Consider the following 12924-nt stretch of genomic DNA (forward strand, 5'->3'; position numbering starts at 1 on the left):
CATTATCATGGCTAAATTTTCTGTCATATTTAAACATCTCCATCATAGTAAGTTAGTTTTTTTTTATATTTTATTGTAGTGAAATCTTTGTCTACATTTCGATTAATAAACAGAATGGAACTGAATTGGCTGTTGTGATACATAGAAGCAGTTAATAGAACTACATGGATCTCTGTAAAGGTAATTTGACCCGTCAACTGTTGTCAATGAAGATTTTGATGTACTACTATATAAGTTATAGTTACATGATGACACGAGAGCATGTACGGAATATATCGCCTCACTTTTTGGCACGAGGGGGCGGAGCCCCCGAGTGTCAAAAGGTGAGGCGATATATTCCGTACATGCTCGAGCTGTCAATCATGTAACTGATTTGTCCAATGGTTTTGGCACATTTTCCCGCCATCCGGTGATATTTTCACTTTTTCCCGCTCTCTGGTACAAATTAAATGCGCAGTTTCAGAAATTCGGTGGAGGAAGATGGACGTACTCGGCGACTCCGATGACTTGATTTTAAGCCAAGCGCTTGAATCTTTTGAAAACTTTGATGAATTGGACGAAAAAGATGTTGAATTTGGAAACTTTACTTTCGACGTTGATGAATTTTCAGTAAAATTTTCAGTAAAATTACTAACGAAGGCCATGAATAATAGATCTCTTGTTTCTCAGGTCAATAATTTCAATACATTCATTGGCATGTAATCTAAATTGATGAGCATTGTAGCGTCCTTGTATGCTACACACACGGATTTAACCAGATTTAGATCATGAATAAAACAGGTTCGTCATTGAAGACCTTTATTCAAACCGGAAACAACGTCACACATAATAAGGGGCAATAACCCAACATAACACAGTAGGGGATAGCATAGAGTTATCTCTCTTAGAATACGTAATGTAAACAACAAACACTACATCCCTTCCTTTCTTGCAATACAACTATGTACCAAATGAAATAACTTCTAAAAAAAATAATCAATTAAACACATATGCAGTGCCATACTAATTTGTACATTGGCACATATCATTAACTTGTGTTGACAAAGACATAATAAAAAAATTCCAAATTTAACATGAAGATTTCCTATTACATTTTACCAATACCAGAATGCCAATTCAGTTATTTCCCAGGAAGTTATTAATACATAGAAAATCCCTCAAATCTGGATGGCAGTTTCTTATTTCTTACAGGTCTACTTTGAACACCAACAGTTTCACTACTTGTATCATTGGACATACTGACAGACTCAGTACTACACTGACTTTCTGAGTTACAACTTACATTGGTACTTGGATATGTCTCACAGTTATCATCAACTCTCTCATCATGTTCAATCAATTTTGGTTCATTTGACAAACAATTACGCTCTCTCTCATTGAATTTCTTTAAATGTGTAACATTTCGTTTGTACTGTACACCTTCATCTGATTCAATAACTACACTATTGCCTTTCATCTCAACAACTTTCAACGGTGATGCGTTAAATGGTGTGGATAATTTGTGTTCGCGATCTTGTTTAACAAGAACTTTAGCACCCGTATGAATATCGGATTCAACCGCTCTTCGACGTTTATCGGAATACATTTTGCCCTTTTCCTTCTGTTCCGCATCGCGATCGCGTACTTCAAGATCATCAACATTGTAGTCAAAAAGTTCAGGTAACTTTGTGCGAAGCTTGCGACCAAACAATAACTGAGATGGACTAACACCAGTCGTCGTGTGCGGCGTATTACGATACATTACAAGAAATTTATCAAGTTCCGCTTTCCAATCTCGACCTTCAGCGTGAGCAATTCTAACACGTTTCAGTATTGATCTATTTTGGCGCTCAACTTCACCATTCGCCTGCGGCCATAGAGGAGTCGTTCTGTGGTGGACAATACCGTTGTCCAACATGAAATCTTTAAAATGCTGACTCACAAACTGAGGACCATTATCTGTATGGATTGATAACGGCAACCCATGAGTTAGAAAGAACTTTGAAATCAATGCTGTAATATTCTCAGAAGAAATATTTTTCGTGATTGCGACTTCAAAATACCTACTATAGTAATCAACTAGTACTAATATGTACTCCTTACTCGGTAATGGACCTAAGAGATCTGCGGCGAGATGTTGCCAAGGCGCAGAAGGCAACTCGGTGCGCTTCATCGGTTCGGGTTTACTAGGTTGACTTACTAACTGACACCCGTAACAACTTCTACAAAATGTTTCAACACATTTGTCAATCCCTGGCCACCAAACTTTACTTCTTAATCGCGATTTCATTGCAACTATGCCGGGGTGTCCTTCATGCGCAATTTGAAGAACCTGATCGCGCAATTGTGCTGGAATTACGATTCGCGTACCTCGTAATACTAATTTTCCAATCGAACACAATTCGCTCCGTATTGGCAAATATTGCTTGAACTCGATGCGATGCCACTGCTGATTTACAAGACATTGTCTAACCGAACAAAGTTCTGGGTCATCCTCTGACGCTCTCTCAATATCGCGAGTTGTCATAGCAATCGGTGTTGCTTCTACAGCTACAAACCTAACGTAGTCGTCTACAATATCGTGCGACTTCTGCGGAATGTCATTTTTGACAAGACGTGAAAGCGTGTCTGCTATGTTCTTCGGACCCGGAATGTACCGAACTTTAAAATTGTACGGTTGCATGCGCAACACCCAACGCTCTATTCTAGCGCAAACCTTTGACTTTGGAGAATAAATACACTCAAGCGGCTTGTGATCAGTGAGGAGCTCAAATTCTATGCCGTACAGATAAACATGAAATCTTTCACATGCCCACACTAGAGCCAACGCCTCTTTCTCCGTCTGAGAGTAACGACGTTCCGTATCGCTCAAACTACGGCTCGCATATGAAATAACACGAAATTCACCATTTTGCTCTTGAACAAGTACCGCCCCTAGTCCAACGGGACTAGCATCAGCTATGACCTTAGTCGGCGCAGATTTGTCATAGTAGCCTAACGTTTCGGCATCCGCAAGACGACGCTTCAGTTCATCAAATGCTTCTTGTTCCGATTTTCCCCATCTAAAAATTGCATTTTTTCGCGTCAATTCGCGTAATGGGGCAGCAACTGTTGCTAGATCCAGAATAAATCTAGAACTGTAATTCACGAGTCCCAGAAAGCTACGAACTTCTGCTGAAGTTTTCGGTTCGCGCGCGTCGACGACAGCTTTGACTTTAACATCCGCCGGACCTATGCCACGACCAGACAGCACATGACCCATAAAAACAACCTGTGACATGTTCAATTGACATTTGTCCCTATTAAGGGTAAAACCTTTCTCATACAACACTTTGACAACATTTTCAAGACATCTATCATGTTCTACCTGACTACTTGCATGTACAATGATATCATCCATAATATTGTGTACACCCTCACAACCTTGCAACACTTGTTGCATCACCTTCTGATACATTTCAGGGGCACAACTAATACCAAACATAAGACGTTTGTATCTAAATAAACCCTTGTGTGTTACAAAAGTTGTAATTTCTCGTGATTCAGGTTTCAATTCAATTTGGTGATATGCCCAAGTAACATCAAGTTTGCTGAAAATAGTACTAGAGTTCATTTCATGCAAAAGTTCATCAATAGTTGGAATAGGATGACGAACTCTCTTGACGGCGGTATTGGCCTGGCGCATGTCTACGCACAATCTGATGTCATCACCTGAACGTTTTGGAACGCACACAACGGGCGACACCCACGAACACGGCTCTTCAACGCGTTCAATGATGTCCAGGTCGAGCAGTTCATCTAGCTTGTTGGCGAGTTTGTCACGCAAACTATACGGTATCCGCCTCATTGGTTGAATCACTGGCTCAACATCTGGATCAATCGGAATTTCTAGTTGAAACGATTTCAGCTTCCCTACCCCCTTGAAGCACTGAGGGTACTTATCAAACACTGAACGGTTATCTGCGTTGACGGCATTACTAACGCTGCGCACGATCTGTAGAACACCCAACTGTAGAGCTGTATCACGACCAAGTAGGGCCTGTCCCTTCCCGTCGATGACCACGAATTCCACATCCGGTATAACGGTTTGGTTGTATTTCACGGTTGCTGTAAATATGCCAGCTACCTTTAGGGGCTCTTGACTTCCATAAGCGAAGAGTTGCTTGTCAGCTTTGGATGAAACACATTCGATGCGCTTGTCCTTCAGACTGTTCCATAAGGGCATCCCCATAATGTTACAACTTGCTCCTGAGTCGATAATCATACTGAGGTCAACACCCCCAACATTCACAACGAGGCCATCATCTAACACAGAATTACGGACACTAAATGCGTAAGCTTTGTCCTCATCGCCTTGATCTGGCTGCTCTGTGATGTTATGAACTCTCCCGTGTTTCCCCTTAGCACTCCAGTTTTTGGTTTTACACTGTCGTTCAAAATGTCCAACTTCATTACACTTACGACACTTTTTCCCCTTAGCAGGACATCTAGGATCATTCCGTAAGTGCCCTTCATAACCGCAACTGTAACATTTACTGTTAGTCTTTTTCACAAAACGTCTCTTATTCTGAACACTAACCTTGTTGACAACATTGCTACTGACTCCTTGGGGCTGATTTTCAATTGATATGGCTTGTCTCTCAGAGTCTTCCATAGCTCTGGCGATTTCACGGACTTGGTCGAGAGTAAGTTCTCTACCTTTCTCAAGTAGTTTACGGCGCAAGTTATGACGTACGCACTTGTCGATAATCTGGTCACGTATCCTCTCGTCTATTGCGTCACGGTTCCCGAATTCACACGTTTCTGCACGCTGACGTAATCGAGTTATATACTGTTCAATAGTCTCCTGTGTGGACTGTGCCATGCTTCGAAAAACAGATCTCTCATAGGGAACATTTGCTTGGGGCTTAAAATATTTGTCCAAAGCGTTCAGCGCTTTTGCGTAAACGTTATCACCCGTACCTTCCGGTAACGTAAAGAAAATGTCTTGCACGTCCATACCTGCTGTATGTAGAAGCAAAGCCTTTGCCTGAGCTGCACCCTCTATCCCTTTCCCTGTTGCATATAATTCAAATGCCCGACGCCATCTTTGCCATTTGGATGCGATGCCAGTTACATCAGAAACATCAAAATGTGGAAGTCCATGCAAATCATGCATCAAAACACCTGCCATCGTGATCCTTAAGCGTTAATTATCCTCGTCGCCAATTTTATGTAGCGTCCTTGTATGCTACACACACGGATTTAACCAGATTTAGATCATGAATAAAACAGGTTCGTCATTGAAGACCTTTATTCAAACCGGAAACAACGTCACACATAATAAGGGGCAATAACCCAACATAACACAGTAGGGGATAGCATAGAGTTATCTCTCTTAGAATACGTAATGTAAACAACAAACACTACAAGCATCATATAGTAAAAGGTGTTCCAGTGTGCAAAGTTCCTGGTAGACAAAGAAAAAGTAGATTCCATATTGAATCCTCCGGTGCACATGGTACAGGACACATACTTACTACATGTATGATCTCCGTGAAGGGAATATTGAGGAAAGTTAGTCATATTGATTATAAATCAATACTAATTGCTATTTCAATGACTATTACTATAATCCAGTGTGTTGCCTGATTGAAAAAAAAACCTGGTTGTATCTAAAAAACTTAACCATTTTTTAAAATCTTCTTGACTACCACAATTCTTACCAAAAAAGCCCAAATTATAACTAAGTACACCATGAATTACCAAAATTGTAAATTCCATGTCCCCGGAGGTATGGTTTTAGACTTTAGGGCAAATAAGGCTTAACTCGTCAAATAGTGTAAAAAATGTATATTATATTTGAAATCAATATAAAATCTTCTCTACTCCCACACATTTGTAAGAAAGATTATGTAGATGAAGAATCCCAGTCTACCAGAATTATAAATTTCATGTCAAAAGGGGCTGGGAGGCTTTAAGGTGAGCCCAAAATAGTCATATAGTGTTTATGCATACAATATATAATAATCTCCCTCACATCATGATTATGTACACCTTGAAGCTCACTACCATAATTACCTTTGTCACTTTGAAGCATTAATATGGCCTAACATAGAAATTATATGAAATAGCCATTACATTGTTTTAAAACCACTCAAAGCAACTTGAGGTTTTTCAAAACATGTGTATGAGGTTGACGTGAAGAACACTAGATGTCATTTGTCCCTGGAAATTTTAGATTGTCTATTTAAAAGCACCAGTTAAGACCTGAAATAACGAGGGAGAGAGAGAAAGAAAGAAAGAAAGAGAAGAAAGACAGGACAGATTGATGAAATAATCTGATTTCACATTGCATGATAAACCCATATCAAGAAAATATACTGGGTCATGCACAACCCTTCTTCCTGTATCCTATTATCCTCAGAGAAAAAGGGTGGTGGGTTAAACAGAGAGAGAGTGAGAGTCATAGAGAGAGAGAGAGAAAATGCTGGGTATGCATGTTCATGAATTGATATACTTTTAAACAAACATATATCTTTCATTTAAACAGAGACGGCAAAAAAAGAAAATATATGAAATAATCTTATGACATGGTATTACCTTCCACAATAAATAAAATATACTCACAGACTGTTAAACTGTACAACCTCCCAACACTTACTTCCGTTATCTCTCATCTCTCCATGTCTTTACAGCTTCACAATCTGATCAGGATCTACAAAAATCAGCACATGTATTGTCAAAACAAGCTTTATCATTTAGTCAATCAGAACAAAAGGCAGCTGCTAAATAGTTCAGACATTAGATCCCATAGTAAAAACAAGATTGTCAAAAAAAAAATCAGTCTTATTGACAAGCCATCTCCATCAGACGAAAAGAAAGCTAGAATAAATGCAACAAGAGAAGCAAACACAAAACTCCTTTCTTCGATTCAAGAGAATGATCTAAGACATTTTCTGTCGTCTGGAAGTTCCTTCCAAAAACACGATAATGAGAGAATTAAGACAAATTTTCTGTCCAAAGTAGAATTGAAAAAAAAATCAAGAAACGCGAAACTTCATAATATTCTATTACGTTATTCGGTTAAGTGAACGGCATTTTCATGGCTCATTTAAACCTTTTTTTTAAACTAGCAGAGCATTTTTAAAAGATATTTCGGTAAAAACATGCCTTAAAAAACGCTTGAAAAAGCGACGACCGCTGAATCAATTTTGAACCCTAAAACCCAATAACTTCATAAAACATGAGTGACACAAAATGGGCATGTCATATAGCATAACCAAGAGACGGTATTGGCTGCGCCGTGCAGTAATGCATAGCATCTGCTACACAAAAAATAGTGGTTTTAAATAATGTGTGCAAATTGAAAAGAATGTAAATATAAGTAATAAGAAATCATTTTTTGAATATTATAATGAAGTGATAATTTCGGTGGGAGCATGGCCAAACGAGCTTTATTGGATTTGACCACGCCCCGACCGAAATTATCACCTCATAATTCTAAAACAATGATTCCTTATTCCTTAGATATTTTTTCAATTCAATGTTTATGTTTGTATGTATTGACTTTCTCTTTAAGTTCAAGTAAATGAAAGATTCCTACAGATTTATGAAAATGAGAGATTATTTTCATGCAATTTTGAAAAAAGAAGTCAAGAAATAGTTTCATCTTCTACACATTTCCATTAGACATGTTAGGAACAATTCCCTGATACTGAGACAGCCTTGCTAAAGCTCAAACATCTCTCTTTACGGTAATAAAAAAACATCCCAATTTTTTTTTCAAATGATATCTAGTTTTCTCTAAGCAAATATATTATATATTTTTTTATTAAGAAGGGTCCACTTACTTTAGGTAGATTCACAACTTTAGATACTTATAGCTGCATTTATTTAAACAGTAAAATGCTTTCTTTGGTGATTCATGCGGGATATGAAGATGGCGACATTGCAGAAACAATACTTTTTTCTGCCATGATTGTTATCTTCATAATCCGCATGAATCATCAAAGGATGCATTTTAATGTTTATATTTACATCTTTCTTATAACAAATTAATACATGTAGTAAAAAGTAAGTTAAACTAACTAAATTTCTGTTAACGTACATCACTACATTAGATGAAAGAAACGGCCTAATCGCCTCTTATGTGAATTTGAGTCTAATATCTTCATGATTATTTTGTGCTCTCCGTGATGTATTTCAGGTCGCTGTAGGTTTTGGCCAATCGATAAACAGGGCGTGTCAATTTCAGCCCTGTCAATTTCAGTCGCTGTAGATTTCGACCAATCGATAAATGTGGTGTGTTGATATCTCTATAGACCTATGAATTAACTAAAGTTTCCTTAAGAAATAGAGGGAATTATACTCGGTAGATGTAAATATTTGCTATTTGGTGATAAAAAAAAATAGCGTTTTAGCTGATTCCTTTTATTTGAGCCCCATATGCCAAAAAGTAAATACATTTTGAACACTTTTTAAGACACACATTAAATAATTCGTTTAATACGTACGCTTTTCTCTTAAAAGTTTGCGCAGTATTCCTTTTCACTCTTGTTTGAATAAATGTTGTCTTTAAAATAATAGTTGTACAGTATATAAATAGTGCCTGTTTGGGAGGGTAACAGTTGAAATTGACACCCCGAGAAAATCATTGTCAACCTCCGCTTCGCGTCGGTTGACAATTTTTTTATCGGGATGTCAATTTCAACTGGTACCCTCCCCAACAGGCTCTATTTATTTTATTGTACTGACTGTCTTAAATTTAGATTTTTTTTACTGCTTTTATATAGAAATGACGTGATTATAACGGCGAACCGTACGCGCATGTAACAATTCTTACTGTCGGTCCGTTGCCAAGCGTGTTGCTTACGCCGAAGGTAAGAGAACTGAATGTCAACTCCGTCTAAACCAATCAGATTTCAGTGTCTAACATTGGAGTATAATAATAAAACTTGTATAGTGAGGATATGGATATAGAAATATCCCAGGTATAGCGGTGGTATTTAGTTTATTTTATGTTGATTCCTTGGTAAAATTTCTTACAAATGTGGTGGTTATAATGAATGTGGATATTACAAATTTACAAATATAGCAAACTATATTTTGAAACAATGTTTTATATTGAAAAATTGTTCAATGCAGTTGAGTCCCTGAATTCCGTGAGTTAGAAATCATTTTGTTCTCACAAGGAGTGATATTTCTTGTCAGGAAGGTCAGTTGAAAGAAGCATATTTTTCCACGAAGTTTACAATAGGGCAGAGTTTTACAGACACATTGTATTAAAAAAATCATGTTAAAACCCCTTATTTATGGGATTTTTTTCTATTACTGTAAAAAAAATTCGCACAATAACGAGACTGTCTCGCTATAAGGTAACTGTTCCCAACCTGTTTAATCCGTTTAGTACAGGAAAAAGATGTTATCAAATTACTTATGACATTACAAGTATTGGCACTAGCACAAAAATGATACTCCATAGCCATTTACTAGGACTTTGCGTTAATGCCAATGTATACATGTGTTTATATTACCTGTATATATTTTATATAGCAGCAACAGTAAAATGGTCCAAACAGGAAGAAAAAGAAGTCAAGGAATATTTTTCTGACTGTTACAAATCCAAAACACTTCCTGGTATGAAAATGTGCCTACGTCTTATTGAAAGAAACAAAAAGGCCGGAGGAGTATTATGGAAAAGAAAATGGGAGACCATTAAAAAAAAATTGGAATGACCTCAAAAGACTGAAGTAATAAAGATTTGAACTTTTGATAGAGTTTCATGTATGTCTTAATTTACATTTTGTTGATATTGTTAGTAATACCTGAGTGTGCTCATAGAAAAGAACAGCATGCATATGTATTGTTATAAATATATTGAAATTGTTGATCATGTTAAGATTTTCAAAGGGGTTCTGTAATAAAATATTTAAAATATTTACCATTTAATGCTCTGTTATTCAATATGGTTCAAAAAAATATAATTATTTTAATAATTTTCTTTCAGATATGCATAGTAATATTCATAATTTTGTACCCAAGAGGACGATGGACATTGGTAAATACCCAATACATGTAATCTGCAAAGCTTACCCAATCAATGTATTCTCGTGTGAAACGATGTCATGTACCCAATAATGATACCCAATAATGTTTTGGACACAAAGTACCCAATGTATGCCTAAATGTGTGTCCGTCTGTCTGTCTGTATATCCATAAACTTTTTACATTTTGAACATCTCCAGAACCACTTGGCCAATTTCAACCAAATTTGGCACAAAGCATTCTTAGGCAAAGGGGATTCAAAGTTGTGAAAATTAAGGGCCACGCCATTGTTCAAGGGGAGATTATTAGAAATTACTGAAATTTTTTGAGAAATGTTCAAAAATCTTTTTTTAAGAACCGTAAGGCAAGGGAAGCTGAAACTAGTGTTGAAGCATGCTCAGGTAGTGTAAATTCAAAGTTGTGAAAATCATGACCCCGAGGGTAGGTAAGGGCCACAATAGGGGGTCGAAATTTTACATGGGATGATATAGATTAAATCTTTAAAAATCTTCTTCTCATACACTTATCGGCCAGGAAAGCTGAAACTTCTGTGAAAGCATTCTCAGGTAATGTAGATACAAAGTTGTGAAAGTAATGATCCCCAGTGGTAAGGTTGGCCCACAATAGGGGGGTCAAAGTTTTAGATAGGAATATGTAGAGTAAATCTTTTAAAATCTTTTAAAATCTTTCTCAGAAACTAATCAGCCAAATAATTCTTTATAATTGTTAGGACTCTGGTCTCAGGACAATTATTTGGACTAACAGGTTTAGAGTTTGGTGTAGGTTTATATTTATTTTTAAGGAATCTTTTTGAGAACTGCAATAATCAACTTGTGATATGACTATAAATTCATCGTGTTAGAAAAGGGACTAATGATTATAAACATAAGAATATTCAGGGGGAAAATGGATTTTATTTGTACAGTATCAAAATGTATTAGTGTACATTGTCCAGATGGTTTGTAAAACGACTCAATTAAGCTGATATTATCATACCTATTGTTCTTCAGGTGAGCGATGTGGCCCATGGGCCTCTTGTTTATTTTAGGTGTTTTTTTTTTTAGAAAAAAAGCCTGAGAATCATAATTACCATATAATAATCATATTAAAAAAGTTCTCTACTTTTTGCTTTATTTGGAATTTTATCACCAGGGGTATTTCATTGAGACAGGTTCCAAACAAACAGTAGTTTTTCTTTTGGTCCTAGCTTTGTAGTGGGATATATGTCTTGTTCTGGATATGAACAATAAACTTTAACTCAGTTTTTACTTTTAATCAAAACATGTGTCAAACGAATACACAACGTTTTTTAACTAAACATAAATGACATCCCGAACCCGATGTATTTATCTTCGGAACATTCTCCCCTCCTTGATTGCTTGCACATCAACAAAATTACCTGATTTTGTAATTAAAATACAAAATATTAAGACTTTTTCATTTTAAACATTAAAAAGTGATGCATATATTTGAAAGTCATTTTTGACAGCAATGTTTGAAACAATTTAGTTTAGTCACTGAACTCCAATTGACACAGCTTAGTCATTGGGCGGGTCATCGATTTCTGGCCGACTTTCACTCTGGCAACGCGCACATGTCCATCTTTGCCTGTATAAATTTCTAGAATGCGACCTAGCTGCCAATGTCCTCTAGGTAAATTAGGTTCAATAACGAGAACAATGTCACCTTCAATAATGTCTTTGCGAGTTCGATTCAACTTCTTGCACAGATTCAGTCCTGGCAACCATTCGCGCATCCATCGATGCCAGAAGTGTCTCACAAGCTCCTGGATTCTTCTCCAACGTTTCCGTGGGTTGAATTCAGTTGTGTCCACAGTTTCCGGTGCGAATAATCCCCGAACCTGCCCGTGCAGGAAGTGGTTAGGAGTCAACGGAACATCATCGTTAGGGTTTGCCGATTGGTAAGTCAAGGGTCTCGAGTTCATCAAAGCTTCTGCTCCTGCAAATGCTGTCATCAGCTCTTCATCTGTAACATCTGCTGACCCGATCACTGGATAGATAGCTCTCTTCGCTGCTTTGATCATGATTTCATGGACACCTCCAAAATGAGGCGCAAGAGGCGGATTAAAATGCCACTTGACTCCTAGATTTGCTGTAGATTGTTGAATCTTTGTGTGATCCAACTAGTTCCGTAAGCTCGTTGTTGCCACCAACAAAATTTGTTCCATTGTTCGATATAACTTCTGTAGGTAGACCTCTTCGGCTAACTATCCGGTAAAATGCGTTGAGGAACGAATCTGTATCAAGTCCGAAGGCAACTTCTAGATGCACTGCTCTTGACATCACGCACGTGAAGAGACATAGATATCTCTTATCTCGCCGTTTTCCGCGTCCCTGCTTCGTAGTGAAAGGTCCTCCATAATCAACCGCTGTTCGGGAAAATGCGTGTAATGGTTGCTTTGTACGAATTGATGGAAGGGGACCCATCAGTTGTTCTGCTGGTCTGGCTTTGTTGCGGCAACATTTATTGCATTGTCGTTCCCACTTCCGTATTTCTTCTCGTGCGGATATTATCCAAAACCGTGATGAGATCATAGAAAGTGTGTGATTTGTTCCTGTCACATGTTTTCCTTTTTCGTGGTGATACTTGATAATAAGTGTAGTGACACGATTGTTTCTAGGGAGAATGACAGGGTATCGAACATCATATGGTAAATATTCTGCATATTTCAAACGTCCATCACACCGCAGGAGTCCGTCTTCATCAGTTCCAGGGTTTAGACTCAATAACTTGCTGCTCTGGTGAAGAGGTTTGTTCTGTTTCAACAATCTGTATTCACAATGAAACTCACATTTTTGGGCTGTTCTAATGATTTGAATTTCCGCCTCTTCAACTTCTTCAGCATTCAATTCACCTTTAAATCTGTCCTTGATGCTCATTCTGCAGTTATTTACAAAA

At 37.5% G+C, this 12924-nt stretch overlaps 1 protein-coding gene across 1 annotated transcript; it reads right to left on the minus strand.

The window, feature by feature from the left end:
- Nucleotides 1-12089: 12089 nt before the first annotated feature.
- On the minus strand, nucleotides 12090-12905 carry LOC128169525 (uncharacterized). Its single transcript, XM_052835652.1, has one exon. The coding sequence runs from the start codon at nucleotides 12903-12905 to the stop codon at nucleotides 12090-12092; it is 816 nt and encodes a 271-aa protein (XP_052691612.1).
- Nucleotides 12906-12924: the final 19 nt, after the last annotated feature.

This window comes from Crassostrea angulata, unplaced genomic scaffold, assembly GCF_025612915.1.
Source record: "Crassostrea angulata isolate pt1a10 unplaced genomic scaffold, ASM2561291v2 HiC_scaffold_146, whole genome shotgun sequence".
Taxonomy (NCBI): domain Eukaryota; kingdom Metazoa; phylum Mollusca; class Bivalvia; order Ostreida; family Ostreidae; genus Magallana; species Magallana angulata.

What these genes read in the sequence shown, in the direction of transcription:
- LOC128169525 (XM_052835652.1), bottom strand. Translation starts at nt 12,905, where the DNA reads ATGAGCATCAAGGACAGATTTAAAGGTGAATTGAATGCTGAAGAAGTT.